Raw genomic sequence first — 19,567 nt, forward strand, 5'->3', positions numbered from 1 at the left:
CAAACCACCAGCCAGCGGGCCCATTTCCTTCCTTGCTACAGGGCCCATGACACACTGGCTACACTGCTGACAAGGCATGCAGTGAACCTTACACAGACAGTGTGAAGCTGGTTGAAGCTATAGCGCTTAGCACTGCTTTCATGTCATGTCACCTCCAAGCGCCGTATGGATGGGCGCTTTACAACTACTGGTATTTCATAAGCGGTATAAAACGAAAGGGGCAACCAGTATGAGCAATCAGAGACCGGCAGAGGCACGGCTGCAGAACTTACAAACCTGGGCTGACCTCTAGGACCCCAGTGAAGAGTGGTGGCTGGAAAGAGCGATGTGCAGGGCATGAATGCTGGCATGAGCTGCATGCAGGTAGAGTTTGGGGTTGCTTGTGCTCCCATCTGGAGTGGATCTGGTCTGACAGCATGGGCAGGTCTGTCTCCTATTCCAGCAGAACCAAGACTGATTTCCATATGGCTGGTCTCAGTTTAGAGTTGCACAGGGTGTTTACACAGGACATCGGAAACAAAACTATCCTGGGACAGAATATAGTGAAAATAAGTTTCTATAGGTAAGCAAAGTTTTACTATATATAACCCCACATTTATGTTCCGTGACAATATATATATCTTCAAGGTACGTAGATGTGGTGTTAAGAGTAGGGAATCTACAGTTACCTATTTATACTTATCTTCCTGATATTTCGGTCCCTGATATTTCTGACCCAATATTCTGCGCACACGATATTTGTGTTTCCGATTTTCTGTCAGTGATCCGTTGCCCAGTGGTTGAACAATGCTGGAGTGGGATGCAGCCCAAACAATCGCCAGGGGCTGACATGAACTCAAGCTTTCCTTCCTCACCTTTTTAAAAAAAAAATTTTGGAAGACCTTTATTGACAAAAATCGCACATACAATCGAGCAATGAGCCCGAGGGCTCGCAAATACAGTACATTGCAACAGAGAAGGCGCAAAGGATATGTTACAGAGATACTGAGGTCTAATTACAGAGATACTGAGGTCTAATCACCTTTTTTTTTTAGTTGAGCCTGGGCAGCGCATGCGCTGCTCTGCGAGCCATGCTGCAGTAGAATATGGACTCGAAGCTCCGCCCACACTCCGCCCACATTTGCCATTGGCTTGTGCCATTGCCCTTCGTAAATGCTAGCTTCTGATTCGTTAATAGGCTTGTTAGTCCCTCCTTAGTACGGCCATGTCTTCATTTGTAATATCCCACGAGGACTGGCTTTTACTTCTGTTGTTACACAGGATGCTTTATTTAGTCCATAAGCACTATTTTCTGTAATGAGTTTTCTCCTACTCCCGGCACGACATGCTTTCCTGCAACAATCAGCACTCTATGAGCTTTCACTTTCCAAGCAGCCCGGGACATTGGCGGCCGCTTCTGTGCAATGCAATCGGTCTCGCATTAACGAGAGTTTGAGCTATTGGCTTTTAAAAAGAAAATGCCTTTCATTTATGTGTTAATTTTCGAAACAGATAAATAAAAGGCATTGTCATTTACAATGCCGATAGCTTAAACTCTCGCAAATACGAGACCTATTGCATTGCAAATGCTTGTCGTTGTTGGGACAGAGAGGGTGGCCAGGACTGGGAGTGTGTGAGGTGCAGGGAGGGTGACTAGCACAGAGGGTGCCAGAGATCTGCAGAAAGACAAGGATGAGGAGTGTGGCAGAGTTCAGGTAGGAGACAAGGACTGGTGAAATGGCAGAGAATAGGAGTGGTGAAGATACTAACACATTTTACTGCCCCCTACAAGAGTGATTTATTGATCCAGGATACCACCTTTCACCCGGTGCCTGCGATAAGGAGGATCTAGATGAGTGATTTATTGATTCAGGATACCACCTTCCACCCGGTGCCTGCGATAAGGAGGATCTGCAGGAGTGATTTATTGATCCAGGATACCACCTTTCACCCGGTGCCTGCGATAAGGAGGATCTGCAGGAGTGATTTATTGATCCAGGATACCACCTTTCACCCGGTGCCTGCGATAAGGAGGATCTAGATGAGTGATTTATTGATTCAGGATACCACCTTCCACCCGGTGCCTGCGATAAGGAGGATCTGCAGGAGTGATTTATTGATCCAGGATACCACCTTTCACCCGGTGCCTGCGATAAGGAGGATCTGCAGGAGTGATTTATTGATCCAGGATACCACCTTTCACCTGGTGCCTGCGATAAGGAGGATCTAGATGAGTGATTTATTGATTCAGGATACCACCTTCCACCCGGTGCCTGCGATAAGGAGGATCTGCAGGAGTGATTTATTGATCCAGGATACCACCTTTCACCCGGTGCCTGCGATACGGAGGATCTGCAGGAGTGATTTATTGATCCAGGATACCACCTTTCACCCGGTGCCTGCGATAAGGAGGATCTGCAGGAGTGATTTATTGATCCAGGATACCACCTTTCACCCGGTGCCTGCGATACGGAGGATCTGCAGGAGTGATTTATTGATCCAGGATACCACCTTTCACCCGGTGCCTGCGATACGGAGGATCTGCAGGAGTGATTTATTGATCCAGGATAGCACCTTTCACCCGGTGCCTGCGATAGGGAGGATCTTCAGGAGTGATTTATTGATCCAGGATAGCACCTTTCACTCGGTGCCTGCGATAGGGAGGATCTGCAGGAGTGATTTATTGACCCAGGATAGCACCTTTCACCCGGTGCCTGCGATAGGGAGGATCTTCAGGAGTGATTTATTGATCCAGGATACCTCCTTTCACCCGGTGCCTGCGATAAGGAGGATCTGCAGGAGTGATTTATTGATCCAGGATACCACCTTTCACCCGGTGCCTGCGATAAGGAGGATCTGCAGGAGTGATTTCTTGATCCAGGATACCACCTTTCACCCAGTGCCTGCGATAAGGTGGATCTACAAGAGTGATTTATTGATCCAGGATACCACCTTTCACCCGGTGCCTGCGATAGGGAGGATCTGCAGGAGTGATTTATTGATCCAGGATACCACCTTTCACCAGGTGCCTGCGATAAGGAAGATCTGCAGGAGTGATTTATTGATCCAGGATACCACCTTTCACCCAGTGCCTGCGATAAGGTGGATCTACAAGAGTGATTTATTGATCCAGGATACCACCTTTCACCCGGTGCCTGCGATAAGGAGGATCTGCAGGAGTGATTTCTTGATCCAGGATACCACCTTTCACCCAGTGCCTGCGATAAGGAGGATCTGCAGGAGTGATTTATTGATCCAGGATACCACCTTTCACCCGGTGCCTGCGATAGGGAGGATCTGCAGAAGTGATTTATTGATCCAGGATACCACCTTTCACCCGGTGCCTGCGATAGGGAGGATCTGCAGGAGTGATTTATTGATCCAGGATACCACCTTTCACCCGGTGCCTGCGATAGGGAGGATCTGCAGGAGTGATTTATTGATCCAGGATACCACCTTTCACCCAGTGCCTGCGATAAGAAGGATCTGCAAGTGATTTATTGATCCAGGATACCACCTTTCACCCAGTGCCTGCGATAAGGAGGATCTGCAGGAGTGATTTATTGATCCAGGATACCACCTTTCACCCGGTGCCTGCGATAAGGAGGATCTGCAGGAGTGATTTATTGATCCAGGATACCACCTTTCACCCGGTGCCTGCGATAAGGAGGATCTGCAGGAGTGATTTATTGATCCAGGATAGCACCTTTCACCCGGTGCCTGCGATAAGGAGGATCTGCAGGAGTGATTTATTGATCCAGGATACCACCTTTCTCCCGCTGCCTGCGATAAGGAGGATCTGCAGGAGTGATTTATTGATCCAGGATACCACCTTTCACCCAGTGCCTGCGATAAGGTGGATCTACAAGAGTGATTTATTGATCCAGGATACCACCTTTCACCCAGTGCCTGCGATAAGGTGGATCTACAAGAGTGATTTATTGATCCAGGATACCACCTTTCGCCTGGTGCCTGCGATAAGAAGGATCTACAAGAGTGATTTATTGATCCAGGATACCACCTTTCACCCGGTGCCTGCGATAAGGAGGATCTGCAGGAGTGATTTATTGATCCAGGATACCACCTTTCACCCAGTGCCTGCGATAAGGTGCATCTACAAGAGTGATTTATTGATCCAGGATACCACCTTTCACCCGGTGCCTGCGATAAGGAGGATCTGCAGGAGTGATTTCTTGATCCAGGATACCACCTTTCACCCGGTGCCTGCGATAGGGAGGATCTGCAGGAGTGATTTATTGATCCAGGATACCACCTTTCACCAGGTGCCTGCGATAAGGAAGATCTGCAGGAGTGATTTATTGATCCAGGATACCACCTTTCACCCAGTGCCTGCGATAAGGTGGATCTACAAGAGTGATTTATTGATCCAGGATACCACCTTTCACCCGGTGCCTGCGATAAGGAGGATCTGCAGGAGTGATTTCTTGATCCAGGATACCACCTTTCACCCGGTGCCTGCGATAGGGAGGATCTGCAGGAGTGATTTATTGATACAAGATACCACCTTTCACCTGGTGCCTGCGATAAGGAGGATCTACAAGAGTGATTTATTGATCCAGGATACCACCTTTCACCCGGTGCCCGCGATAAGGAAGATCTACAAGAGTGATTTATTGATCCAGGTTAGCACCTTTCACCCGGTGCCTGCGATAAGGAGGATCTGCAGGAGTGATTTATTGATCCAGGATACCACCTTTCACCCGGTGCCTGCGATAGGGAGGATCTGCAGGAGTGATTTATTGATACAGGATACCACCTTTCACCTGGTGCCTGCGATAAGGAGGATCTACAAGAGTGATTTATTGATCCAGGATACCACCTTTCACCCGGTGCCCGCGATAAGGAAGATCTACAAGAGTGATTTATTGATCCAGGTTAGCACCTTTCACCCGGTGCCTGCGATAGGGAGGATCTGCAGGAGTGATTTATTGATACAGGATACCACCTTTCACCTGGTGCCTGCGATAAGGAGGATCTACAAGAGTGATTTATTGATCCAGGATACCACCTTTCACCCGGTGCCCGCGATAAGGAAGATCTACAAGAGTGATTTATTGATCCAGGTTAGCACCTTTCACCCGGTGCCTGCGATAAGGAGGATCTGCAGGAGTGATTTATTGATCCAGGATACCACCTTTCACCCAGTGCCTGCGATAAGGTGGATCTACAAGAGTGATTTATTGATCCAGGATACCACCTTTCACCCGGTGCCTGCGATAAGGAGGATCTGCAGGAGTGATTTCTTGATCCAGGATACCACCTTTCACCTGGTGCCTGCGATAAGGAGGATCTGCAGGAGTGATTTCTTGATCCAGGATACCACCTTTCACCCAGTGCCTGCGATAAGGAGGATCTGCAGGAGTGATTTATTGATCCAGGATACCACCTTTCACCCGGTGCCCGCGATAAGGAAGATCTACAAGAGTGATTTATTGATCCAGGATACCACCTTTCACCCGGTGCCTGCTATAAGGAGGATCTGCAGGAGTGATTTATTGATCCAGGATACCACCTTTCACCTGGTGCCTGCGATAAGGAGGATCTGCAGGAGTGATTTCTTGATCCAGGATACCACCTTTCACCCAGTGCCTGCGATAAGGAGGATCTGCAGGAGTGATTTATTGATCCAGGATACCACCTTTCACCCGGTGCCCGCGATAAGGAAGATCTACAAGAGTGATTTATTGATCCAGGATACCACCTTTCACCCGGTGCCTGCTATAAGGAGGATCTGCAGGAGTGATTTATTGATCCAGGATACCACCTTTCACCCAGTGCCTGCGATAAGGTGGATCTACAAGAGTGATTTATTGATCCAGGATACCACCTTTCACCCGGTGCCTGCGATAAGGAGGATCTGCAGGAGTGATTTCTTGATCCAGGATACCACCTTTCACCCGGTGCCTGCGATAGGGAGGATCTGCAGGAGTGATTTATTGATCCAGGATACCACCTTTCACCTGGTGCCTGCGATAAGGAGGATCTGCAGGAGTGATTTCTTGATCCAGGATACCACCTTTCACCCGGTGCCTGCGATAGGGAGGATCTGCAGGAGTGATTTATTGATCCAGGATACCACCTTTCACCCGGTGCCTGCGATAGGGAGGATCTGCAGGAGTGATTTATTGATCCAGGATACCACCTTTCACCCAGTGCCTGCGATAAGGAGGATCTGCAGGAGTGATTTATTGATCCAGGATACCACCTTTCACCCGGTGCCCGCGATAAGGAGGATCTGCAGGAGTGATTTCTTGATCCAGGATACCACCTTTCACCCGGTGCCTGCAATAAGGAGGATCTGCAGGAGTGATTTATTGATCCAGGATACCACCTTTCACCCGGTGCCTGCGATAAGGAGGATCTGCAGGAGTGATTTATTGATCCAGGATACCACCTTTCACCCGGTGCCTGCGATAGGGAGGATCTGCAGGAGTGATTTATTGATCCAGGATACCACCTTTCACCCAGTGCCTGCGATAAGGAGGATCTGCAGGAGTGATTTATTGATCCAGGATACCACCTTTCACCCGGTGCCCGCGAGAAGGAAGATCTACAAGAGTGATTTATTGATCCAGGATACCACCTTTCACCCGGTGCCTGCTATAAGGAGGATCTGCAGGAGTGATTTATTGATCCAGGATACCACCTTTCACCTGGTGCCTGCGATAGGGAGGATCTGCAGGAGTGATTTCTTGATCCAGGATACCACCTTTCACCCGGTGCCTGCGATAGGGAGGATCTGCAGGAGTGATTTATTGATCCAGGATACCACCTTTCACCCAGTGCCTGCGATAAGGAGGATCTGCAGGAGTGATTTATTGATCCAGGATACCACCTTTCACCCGGTGCCCGCGATAAGGAAGATCTACAAGAGTGAGTTATTGATCCAGGTTAGCACCTTTCACCCGGTGCCTGCTATAAGGAGGATCTGCAGGAGTGATTTATTGATCCAGGATACCACCTTTCACCCGGTGCCTGCGATAAGGAGGATCTGCAGGAGTGATTTATTGATCCAGGATACCACCTTTCACCCGGTGCCTGCGATAGGGAGGATCTGCAGGAGTGATTTATCGATCCAGGATACCACCTTTCACCTGGTGCCTGCGATAAGGAGGATCTGCAGGAGTGATTTATTGATCCAGGATATCACCTTTCACCCGGTGCCTGCGATAAGGAGGTTATGCAGGAGCAATTTATCGAGCCAGGATACCAGCTTCCACCCAGTGTTTGCAGTTAGTAGGATCTGTAAGAGTTTATGAATAGGAGGTTCCTCAAGGTAGTCTTCCCAAAGGTGTTGTGCTGTTTTAGTCAGTCTACCATATAGCAGTTTTCTTCTACAATCAACATAAAGCTATTATACTGCAGTCTCCCATGGTATCAATCCCTGCTGTCCTCATTTCTTCTACCTTTCTAGAGGGGAGAAAACCTTACACGGGTATCGGTAAGCTTACCAGTGAAAGGGCCAATGCATTTTAAAGGTGCTGGTCAGTACGCTTCTCACACTACTCCAGCAGTGTACAGCAATGTTAAAGAGCTATGGTGGCCCAGCCTTTTTAACCCCTGTACCCAGCAGAGACGTTATGTGTGCTCACTCGTTGTGGTTGGGTAATCGCTCCTAGGCTGGCCTGTCCAATCTCACCAGACATCTAGAGAACCACTGTACCAGGGCTGCCAGGTTGCATGCCTCGTAGTGTGGGCTCCAAACCTCCCTCTAGGGAGGATCATTGGAGTGTATGCAGTGAAGCTGTGATGCCACCAGGGCTTCAAGTGGGCCGGGTCTTGTTAGTGCTCAGCACCTGCAGTTTTAAAAAGCAGGTGCTCAGACGGGTCCCTATCAGGCTCTCCGTTTTTGCCCTCACCCTCCGGTTAAAAAAACAAATCTTAACTCTGTATCAGTGCCACCCTTCGCTGGAATGTGACTTCAAAGAGACTTGTTATAGTTCTTGCACAGTCCCAGGAATGTAAGATTGACCCTACTTAGCACACATAGACGAGGCTGCTAATTGAATGCTGGCATTTACATGTAAGGATGTTTACTTGACTGCTTTCCTGAGGCTTTCACTTCCCCTCACAGCCACAGTCCAGCCTCAGACACACTGCTCTAGCTGCACTTTACCATGGAGTGCACAACACAGCCCGCTCCTTCCTTATCATAACCCTCTGTAGGCCAAGCACATGCTACGTTGAACCAGGAAGAGAAGTCCAATTTATTGCCCAGCATTTACCTTAAACTGCAAAAATCATTTACAAAATTTAAGTCACTAGTAGAACTAGACCGGTTTTAGGAAATAAAATTGCTTGCATTTTAGTCGTAAATGTGTGTAATATATTTTTGTTTGAACTGTCACCTGCACGCCAGGCCAGGCACCAACCAGGACGCTTCTGAAACAAAAACCAAGCCAAAAGGGTCTGCGGTTCAGTCAAAGAGCCAGGTCTTGAGGTCCTTCCTGAATTGCGTCAGCAAGGGTGATTGCCTGAGGCTCGGAGGAAGGGAGTTGCAGGTGTTGACAGCGAGGAGGGCGAAGGATCTTCCTCCAGCCGTGGTATTGCGGATCAGTGGGAGTGACCAGGGCCAGTTGGGTGGAGCAGAGATGTCTGTTTGGGGTTTAGGAGAGGAGGTGGTTGAGGTATGCAGGTCTGGCATGGTGGAGGGCTTTGTAGACATGCGTGAGAAGCTTGAAGGTGATTCTCTTGTTGACAGGTAGCCAGTGAAGGTCTCTCAGGTGGCTGGTGATGTGGTTGTGGCGCGGGAGGCACTCTGGATGGTCTGCAGTTTCTTTGGGAGTTTCTGGGTGGTGCCAGCGTAGAGCGCGTTGTCGTAGTCTAGTCTAGTCTGCTGCAGACAATCACATTGGAGACCGTTTTCCTGGACTCGGGGGGGATCCACTTGAAGATCTTACGAAGGCGGCAGAGCATGTGGAAGCAGGCGGGTGTGCCGGCGTTGATTTGGCAGTTCATTGAGAGTGAAGAGTCCACAATGCTGCTGAGGTTTCATGTATGGTCCATGGGTGTGGGCGAGGATCAGACCGCTGCAGGCCACCAGGAGTTGTCCCAGGCGAAGGGGCAGGAGCCCAGGATTGGGACTTCAATCTTGTCTGAGTTGAGCTTGAGGCAGCTGTCCTTCAACCAGGTGGTGACTGCCTTCATCCCATCGTGGAAGTTGCTCTTGGCGGCTGTGGGTTTGTCTGTGAGGGAACGAATCAGCTGGGTGAGACAATGTCGAGTCTGTGGTTTCTGATGACGGCTGCAAGCAGGCCATGTATATGTTGAAGAGGGTGGGGTTTAGCGAGGATCCCTGAGACACTTCACAGCTGGTATCTGTGGGTTCTGATCTGAACAGTGGAAGTCTGACTCCCGGGTTACATTCTTTGAAGAAGGGCAAGGAATGTTTAGCCTGAATCGTTTACTAAGTTTCATAATGATAAAATATTAAGGAAACAGAAAGGCAAACTTGTATTTCGACACTGTGATAACGCTGCACTTCTTTAATGACAATTGATTTGCCAGGGTCATAAAACCATGCTTTTCCACAGTCTTTCACATTGAGTAAGATCCTTTTTGCAGTCTCCGGGAGAGAATTCCAGTTGTCCCATGAAATTTGCTTTGCAATGGACTCCTATACCTCCTGGTTACTGTAGCCTTGGATGTACAACAGTAATAGAAATAGAGCTTTAGAGGTTCCTAGGTCTATGAACGAGCAGCTCAACAAACTGCAGTGTCTTGTAATAAAAGAGCACTGAAACTCTTTTGGTTCCCACTGTACACCGTAGGCCTGTGACGTAAGCGCTGTAGGGATCAGTTGAAGGCATGCTTAGAATGTTGAGTTCTGACTTACACGCAGTGAAATAATGGAGTGTTGTTCTGTGCATTCTTGGAAAGGTTATCCTCATTTTATAAAAGCATTAACACAACTACAAATCCCAGAATGCCAAGAAAAGATTTGGACTGGATAAGCTGCACAGATATGGACCTGGAGAGCTCTGTGGAACGCTAAGTTAACCACATGCCTCCTTGTGACTGGACCACCATTAATTTCAGGCATATCTAACCAATGCTTTCATTTAAAAGCAAATCAAGACTGCAACTCCCAGAACGCACTGGTGTTTAAATGAAAACCAAGGAATGCACACACAGTATACCATTGGGATGAGTCTCCTGGTTTCCCATAGACTGCAGAAGGAAATCCAAGGCTGGATCAAGCGGTAACCTGAAGCAACCCACAGGCACATTCATTCACCAGCCTCTGGGCTATTAATGAGGAAGTATTCCATTCCAGGATTTCCATAAAGTTCTCCTGCAACCTGCTGGTACTCTAACACTGAAGTGCCATCCCTGTGTTTGGGAGGAGAGGGTTGACGGAGCAGGGGGAATTCTCGCAAGAACTTACATTGTTCTAAAAGTCTTCTTTCACAAATGCGTGCCACACTCCCCTGCGCTCATATGTGAGAGGGACATTCAAAAAAGTTTTAAAGCACCCAAGTTCAAACAACTCATTCGTAAGGACAATACTTCAGTGCTGCCTGAAAGAATTGGGATGGTGCAATTTTACCAGTGAAATTACCATTTCATTTCCATATTAGTAAAGCTGCGGGCATTCCTTGGTGCTTCCACTTGATGAACAGGAAGAAACCTGTGTGTTCGTGCATACTGACCAACAATCTTCAGCTTGTTCCCACCTTGGTGAAAACACAGGAAGATTTACTCCTGCCGAGGGCAGGAGCATCTGCATTTGCTGGGTGGAAATGGAAAGAACCACCCACCCCTGTTGGAGAAAAGAATACTGCATCATCTTTATGCATGGTAAATTGTACACCTGCAAGAAGTCTGCAATAATTACACATCGGAGTAGTGATGCACCCAGCAGAAGACTTGGAAGTCGTTCCAAATTCAACCAGATTTGTTGCAAAGGGAGGAGTAAACTCTGGGCAACAACATTCTGGCTTTTTTTCAATGCCTTTTTTTATAGGGCTTTAAATTTACATTACACAAATACTCAGAACAATACAATACACTCGAAACCCCTGTCAACAAGATGAAGTCAACAGTTCAACAGAGCTGTATTCACTAGGGCTGCAGGAAGTCATACACAATCCTGTCCCGGGAGCTGAAGTGTCTCTGGTGGAAGACTGGAGGCCCTGGGCCCTGTTCTAAATTAACCCAGAGTTAGCAGCATTGCAAATGGATTACTGAGGACCACTGGAGCAGAACTGGCCATCACGTGCACCAGTTCAAAGTCTGGTCAGTGGCCATGAAAATATGCACACTGGGCTGTAGACTGCTGACTAGCAGTTCAAGGGTGAGATAGCAGCATGCCATGGTCACACCAGTTGCAGCAGTGCACTGTAGGTACACATATCTTTATCCACACTTTCTTTCTCCTCACTTTCACATCTTCAGACCCATTCGGGAGCAAAGCGCGAGGAACCTGGTTAAACTTTTGCAAACTAACTGCTACTTTGTAACAGCAAATGTGCTCACGCCAGGTGCCAGTGTGCTTCCTTATTTCAAAGCTGACCGACAAAAAAAGCCTGCAGATGCGTTTCGGCTGCCAAGCATTGCTCATTTCAGTGCTCGATTTGTATTTAAAAAAAAAAATAAGTGCCAGGGCCCTCGTCAGGAGGCCACTGCATCTTGCACAACGCATTGCACCGGCCATACTGCCAATGAAAGTAACACCACAACCATTAACCATCACACTCCCACAAGTGTGACAATATAGACTATTTCAGGCCCCCAAAACTATAAGAATAGCTTGTGCTGGGATTGGAGATAGGGCAGTGCGCATGTGCGTTTGGATCACCGGGCAATCCCACATGCGCACTGACAACAGTGCTGCGTAACCCCCTCTCCAGCCTCACAGCCTGTCGTCGCCTGCCTCAGCACTCATTCGTGCAGAAAAATAGCACGATAATAAACCTGTGGTATTATCGTTTTATTTTTCAAGTTTTGGAGCTGCTAGAGGGGGGACCTCGGCACTCCACCATACCGGAAGAGCTGCCGTTGTTCTTAATGTGTATTAAATTAATAATTTAATGTTGTTATCTCTAAACTAGTCAGTCAGCGCCACCTTGTGGCAAACTGTCACAAAAGCCAGTGTTGGTAATTAAGTGCCAGTGCCGAGCACCGGAAACCACGGGCTCAAATTGTGCACTGGCACACGTCCTGGCCAAAATGCATCGGCAATATGTTATGGTAGATCAACTTTGAAATAAAGACGTTCATTGGCATCTGGTGCAAATGCATTTATTGTTAAGAAGCAGCAGTCGGTTGTGGAAAATTATATATTTATATTTTTACACAGTGGCAGCTGCTACACACACTTCTAGATTGGAGCAGCGACTGGAGATGCTGAGCTCGCCAGTCAAACAGACAGCAATTCTGGTCACAATGGCTCTGTAGATTACACAACTGACTTTGAAGATGGTGAAGGTCAGTAAGGAGGGCCAACAGAGTTCATCAGGGTGGAGTGATGTGGTCAAGACGCACACTTTCAAGAAGGTCTTGTATTATGGTAGCTAGTTCCCCACCTTTGGAATGGCCAGTCTCACTCTATGAGAACATGTTTAGATCACTGCAATAGCTCATTCAAGCTGATGCTGGTGGTAGGGAAAACAAACTATTATTGTACAGATAACTATTTCATGCATAGTTACGCTGAAATGTTATTCTTTTCCTGCGACTGACTAACAAGTGGAGTGGCAGAAAGCAAAAATCAGTCAGACAATGCAAGTATCTATGAACATCTCCTCATCACAGATGTATTCACCAGACACCAACTGAAGTATTTATTTATAAAGCACGACGGACACCACTGAGTGACATCTTGGCACCAATGGCAGCCAGAATTAAGTTAAAAGCTCTCATCAAATTGATCAAAACAAATACTGTTATGTGGTCCTCATGGAGTAAAAGATGTGCCTTTAAAAAAAGTAGTAACATAAGCTTCCCGAAATCTACCTATTGACAGTAGCTTAAATACATAATTTTTTTTGCATGTTCAATCCTGCACCAGAATTATGGAATTACTTATTTTCGGGCCGGGGGGCTGAAAAAACCATGAATCGCATCAGTTTGCTTATCCTAGCCCCCGGTAAACATCCATGCGGAAAATGTGAAACTGGCTTTCAGAAGTGCACCTTAGAAAAAGGTCCAAATGTATCGAGTTTATTATGATCTGTTACAGTCTACCAGCTTTCAATTATTCAAACAGTAAAAAGCAAGTGTTAATCAGGAAAAATGTTTTGAACGTGCCAGTGCAGTAGTACGTGTATGTGTGTGGTATCAGTAGAGCACACATGTTGAAAGGTTTTGGAGAGCTGTACAGGGTCAAAGGTAAAAATGCAATCAATGAGTGACTGGAGAGGTAGTTGGGTTCTGAGAGCAGGGGTGAACTATCACAGTGCTGGGATGAAATGCTCCTCAAAGTTGTGGCTTCACAAAATCCCACCATGCACGTTGCCTCCATTTGAGGGTGTCCTGGTTGCGGGAGTCCCAACAGTGACTGGAGATTGGAGCTATCCACCCATACTCACTAGAATTCTGGTAGGAAGTGTTTTGAGGATGCAGCTGGAACTGCTGGCAAGGGGAGTCCCTGGAGTTCCATCTGAGTTCTTGTTGAAGTCATATTTTCATACCTTTTTAGGTCTCGGCTAGCGTAGGCTCCGAACATGTGCAGTCTCGCTAGCAAGATTTTATGTTTCTTAGTAGCGAGGGTAAACCCTGCCCCTCTTCTCCATTGGCTTCTCCATTGGCTGGCCTCCTAAACAGCGGCCAGCCATTGGAGAAGAGGGCTCAGTGATGTCATTTTGTTGCTCTAAGCCCAGTCTTTTTCAAATTGAGGGGCGTGTTTTTTGCCTGTTTCTTTCTCTCCTCTTTCCATTGGCTGGAATGTAAACAACAAGTCAAAATCACGCCCGTTGTTTACATTCCAGCCAATAGAGAAAAGGGGAGAAAGAAAAACACGCCCCCAGTCTGAAATTGACGGGGCGTTTCTCAGTCTCTTTTGTGCTTGTTGATTGAGTAACTTGCAATGCTATACTGGTGTAGTGCCTGGTATTAGGTTGATCTGCCTCCCTCGGTTACTAGTTTCAATAAACATTTGAAAAGGACGAGGGTTAGACCATTGTTTTTAAATCCTAGCGGGTGCTCACCCCGAATCATGGCCGCATCTAATTTACTTTATTATTGCTAGAGGGTGCCACCCCGCGTCATGGCCTCCACCCTGATCTATTTCTTTAGCGGGTGCCCACCCCGCATGCCAGCTTATTTGTAAACTCGAGGGAGCCTACCCCTCATTGTCCCACATGGCACCTCCGCAGCCCGGGAGGATCACCGGAAGCCGAAGTCTGGCCTGCCGCCTGACTGTGGGCGGGGCCGGCAATGCAAGCCGGAGCCTCAAGGCTGCTCTTCCGCTTCTCCCCGGTGGTGAGAAGCCGCGCCGAGCATCGCAAGTTCCATTCTCCAAGTCCCGGTCCCGAGATGGGGGACAGGGTGAAGCAGGCAGGGCACCCAGGAGTAGGGAGAGCTCCGTGTCATGCTGGGCAAAACCACTCCAGAGCCTACCTTCCGCCACGGAGCCACGACCGGTCGAAGCCCCGCCTAAGATCCGGTGAATAAAAGCCGTCTGGGGGGAGTTGGGCCAAGGCACCCTGCTGGTGCCTCACTCTAGAGCAGCCCCGCTGAGCAGAGGGCTGCACCGACACGGAAGCAATGTTTACTCGGGCCCAGAGGGGCCCATGCTGTATTGCGTAGGGGGTAGTGCAGGGGCACATTGTCGGTGCCCACCCACACCGCTGTTGGGGCCCCCATCATTATTCCTAGAGCCAGAGGGCTCCAACTAAGCCCCAACTATTTCCCGAGCCTAGATGGCTCCCAACATTTGGCGATCAGGCATTGCCCAGGCCCAGAGGCTTACTCCAGGTAGAAGGTTTGAAACTTACTTATTGAGTGACTCAAGTGGTTACATCCAATACATTGAATGAGACGTTAGAGTAGGAGGCTGTAGAAATAATGCTTTTTAACGTACGCAATGGAACATGGCGGCAGTTCAATGAAGGAGCTCTTCAAAAAAGCAGAAGATAGCACAAGGGAAAATATATGAATCCCCTGGGCACTGTCAACCGTGTTTTAGGGTTCATCTCTACCCATCCTTCCTCAGGAACCCTTGAGCCACTAATCTGGGAAAGGGTGTCAGACAAACCCCTACATGTAGCAGGTTAGATATGATGCCGAAGCCTTGGTTTCTCAGAGATCACAGATACAAGGGTACAAGGAGAGAGAACTCAGTGGGTTAGAGCCCAACCGAGGAGTCAAAAATATCCCATAGATTTGAAGGCTCGAAACCCACCACCTAAAACGCACAGGGAACCTCATATATGGGTTCGATGTGTGAGGATACTTCTCTCAGAAGCTCTGATGACTGTTTCATTGAGGCCTTCAAATCTCCAGTGGTCAGTGCACAGTGGAATTAGTTACTCTCCGAACAATCCTTGGGGAGGGGTGGGGGGGGGGGGGTGTGAGTGAGTGAGTGAGTGAGTGAGTGTGTGTGTGTGTGTGTGTGTTTGTGTAATAGGTCTCGCATTTGCGAGAGATTAAGCTATTGGCATTGTAAATGACAATGCCATTTATTTATCTGTTTAAGACCAACACATAAATAAAAAGTCTGTCAATGCCAATAGCTCTAACTTTTCCAAAGGTGAGACCGTTGCATTGTAAATGCTTGTTAAAAGAGGGCTCCGAGATTGTGGGGCTACGCTGGAGTCTGGGAGGACACAGAAAAGGGTGTACCACCATTCAGATTCAAGGGTTTAAGACAGCCCTGAATTGCCTTCCTGGGAGGATGCTTTCTGATTTCACTTTCCTTAGGAGAGCTGGCACCAGGCAGTGTAATCCTAGAGCCTGTACTCAGAGCTAAGGATGAATCCAAAGGACTTGGCATCGAGTGTCCAGGTTCATCGCGCTAGGTTGTTCCTTGTTCTTGGTGAATGGCAGGCACCGGGTTTTAGCGGGGTTGAGCTTCAGATAGATGCTGGACCTGAGGGTCCAAATCAACTTTGCATTGTCAACTAAAGTAAAAAATGATAGACATGATGCACCGAAACTGTACAATTTAAATGTGCTAGAGAAAGTTTTAAATGTCCACCACAGACCGTAGCAGCAACAGCAGCAGATGGGCGTGGCAAATCATTCTTCCTCAGCTTGATTCAATCATGACACCAATAATGAAATGTTCGAAGTTAACCAGTTATTTACTTTTATCGCTTCTGCCTTCATATTTTCTTTTCCTGGAGTTAATTATGTAAAATTGTTAAATAACAGAGCTTAAGTTCTAACAGTTTCATCAACCAAGTGATCTTCCCTAATTAATTTAAAAAAAAAACGGTGACATCTGCCAATCAGACACAAAGTGGATAGCACAGCTTCTCACCATCCCCACATGAACAGATGTGATCACATAAGTACTGCAGGGTCTGCAGAGATCCAGAAACTGCAAGACTTTTGAGCACAAACTTATTTTCAATAGAGTCAATTTCAATTAACAGAAGTGGACTCTTCTCAAAGCAGAATATTATGAAACTAAAGCAAGCAAGAATAAATGCGATATTGTGTTTACTAGAAAAAACGGACGAGTGTCATAAAAGCACTTAAAGTTACCAGTTATATTTGTTCAATGACTGATTATTTTTTTGCTGTGTACTTAATTTTCAAATAACAGATTTTAAGGTGCTCTGATGGGATCTGTTGTGGAGGCATGAAAGTAGACCTGGAGAAGGAAACACCATTCTCCTCTCAGAGCTGTTATCTAGAATGTGTGGCACCTGGAACCACTATCAAGCACAGAGGTCATACAGTCGGCCAAGGGTACCTGGAACCACTATCAAGCACAGAGGTCATAGTCGGTGGTAGAGAGACTGTCGCAGATCAGTCACAGAGTATAACAAAAACAGTTCTAGAGGCTCGTGGAAAGACCCAGATGCCACCAGGACAGACATGTGGGACTGATACAGTCACAAAGACTAATGCACAGAGGTCATACAGTCGGCAAAGGGCACCTGGAACCACTTTCAAGCAGAGGCAATACAGTCGGCCAAGGGGACCTGGAACCACTATCAAGCACAGAGGTCACAGCCGGCAGTAGTGAGACTGTCGGAGATCAGTCACAGAGTGTAACAAAAACTGTTCTAATCGCTCAGTGAAAGATCCAGATGCCACCAAGGCAGAGGTGTGGGACTGATACAGTCCCAAAGACTAAAGCACAGAGATAATTTAGTCGGTCAGGGGTACCTGGACCCATTACCATGCACAGAGGTCATAGTCGGCCATGGGCACCTGGAACAACTACCAAGCACAGAGGCAATACAGTCGGTCAGGGGTACCTGGAATCACTATCAAGCACAGAGGTCATAGTCGCCCATGGGCACCTGGAACCAATACCAAGCACAGGGGCAATAGAGTTGGTCAAGGGCACCTGGAACCACTATCAAGCAGAGGCCAAACAGTTGGTCAAAAGCACTGGAACCACTATCAAGCATAGAGGTCACACAGTCAGTCAAGGCCACCTGGAACCCCATCAAGTACAGAGGTCATAGTTGGTCATAGGTACATGAAACCACTATCAAGCACAGAGGTCATATAGTCAGCCAAGGGCACCTGGAACCACCATCAAGCACAGCGCTCATACAGTCGGTCAAGGGTACTTGGAACCCCTATCAAGCACAGAGGTCATACAGTCGGCCATTGATCATCGTGCAGTAGTCAAGGGCGGAGGTTTGTTTTGAGATTAGTTTACAACAACAAGACACCTAACGGAGGAAACGATGACAAAGAATTCCCGCTATGTAAGGTCAAAACAAAGAAAAGTTCTGCTTAGTCATTACAAACATTTTATTGTTTTAAGCACTCAGGTAAAGGAGTTATTTTTGTGGCACTTAATGTAAGTTATTGTTATGGTGTTTGTTTGGGATAGGTTTAGGGTCTACGTAAGGGTAACCTTTAGATTAAGGGTTAATGCTAAGACTATGGTTAGCTTTCGGGGTAGGGTTAGAATTACACCATTTACGAAAGGGGTTTGGAGCCATCCTATAAATCATCATTTTACTGTTCACAAACGTCTCCCAGGCGCATCCAGCTCGTTATTCCCACTGCTTTAACAAATCTTAGGCCTGGAGTGTAAAGATAATACTGAAAGAAAGAAATTAGCTACTTCACAGTAACGATGAACAATGAACCACTGTATACACAAGTTAAAGAACTTTATTACAATGATATAGAGTACGTATGCACCTCACTGGTGGTGTAAACTGTGTGAATGACTAAGGAGGTGTACACGCTTTTAAAGCTTCATATTTCTAGATCAATTCAAGGGTGAGTTAAAAAGCACTATAACACTTAACCTCTTTCCTGATTTTTATGGAATCAACTACTTTAAAATTGTGCAGTGCTGCTGCTTTCCTATCCGTCACCTGCTTAATTACAAAGCACAAATCTAAAAAAAAAAAAAAAAAAAAAAAAAAGCCTCGGTAAGAGGTTACACAAATTGCTTATTAGTCTTGCTGCCTTATGGTGGATTGCTCTCGGAGACTGATAGTTTAATAAAATTAAAGCCCTGAGCTATGCATGGGTAAAAGAAGTCTTTGAATATACAGTGGCTTCTAAAGACCCTCTGTGTTCTTCCAACAGCCACAAATAGGAGGAGCTTGGATTACAATTTACAAGTATCAACACAATGGAGAGGGATGGCCTCTGAGGTCAGCTCGTTCCAGTCAAGGAGGACAATAAAGGACAGCAAAGTGAACAAAAACTCTGATCTGCAGAGTATAACTACAGTGGAAAGAAGGGTACAAAATAAAACTGGAAAATGAAGTGCTAGCAGGAAGTCCTGAAGGGTGTCGGCGGGTCCTGAGGGAGGGCGGAGTAGAGAGACTGTCGGAGATCAGTCACAGAGTAGAACAAACATAGTTCTAGGAGCTCAGTGTAGGACACAGATGCCACCAGGGCAGACATGTGAGACTGATACAGTCCCAAAGACTAGAAGCAGAGGGCAAAGCGGAAGACTGCGGGAACAACGCCTTCCCAGTTTCCTTTCTAACTAGAAAAAGGGTAAGATGGCTGTCTGCTATGACTGTTATATACATAGGCTACATAAAAGGCACAGATATTGGTCACCAGCTCAAAGATGATTTAGGATGCAAACAATTTCACATATGAGGTTTTTCGTGGGTGGGAGCAGAGTCATATGCTACCTAACACTGTAAAAACAATTATGACATATACTCCAGCAACAAAATAAAGGCCTTGATTGGACCGTAAAAAGCATCCATTCAAGGCCTGGAAGTTCAGAACTGAGTGACTGCACAAATTCCACCACAGTGTTTTAAAGCTCCTTTCGGATCTTCTGGTCCGTTCTTTTAATGTTCAAGTCTACTTTCTCCACTTTGGTTGTAAGCCTCCCCAAAATGACATCCTGGTCGTCGATCTCATTCTGCAATCCCAGTGCCAGGTTCTTCAGTCGACCAAGTCCAGATGACATCACATCTGGGATGAGAGAGGAAATAGCATAGTGAGTGAA

The 19,567-nt window shown here is 47.0% G+C and overlaps 1 protein-coding gene across 1 annotated transcript in view; it reads right to left on the reverse strand.

The window, feature by feature from the left end:
• Window positions 1-18,234: 18,234 nt before the first annotated feature.
• The window catches only part of SNAP29 (synaptosome associated protein 29), a 39,246-nt gene continuing 37,913 nt past the window's right edge, over window positions 18,235-19,567 (reverse strand). Inside the window, exon 6 of the mRNA XM_086942715.1 lies at window positions 18,235-19,533. Within this exon, the coding sequence (XP_086798841.1) occupies window positions 19,373-19,533 (161 nt within the window). The 3' untranslated portion in view covers window positions 18,235-19,372. The remainder of the gene's footprint in view (window positions 19,534-19,567) is intronic.

This window comes from Lissotriton vulgaris, chromosome 11 (assembly GCF_964263255.1).
Source record: "Lissotriton vulgaris chromosome 11, aLisVul1.2, whole genome shotgun sequence".
NCBI lineage: Eukaryota > Metazoa > Chordata > Amphibia > Caudata > Salamandridae > Lissotriton > Lissotriton vulgaris.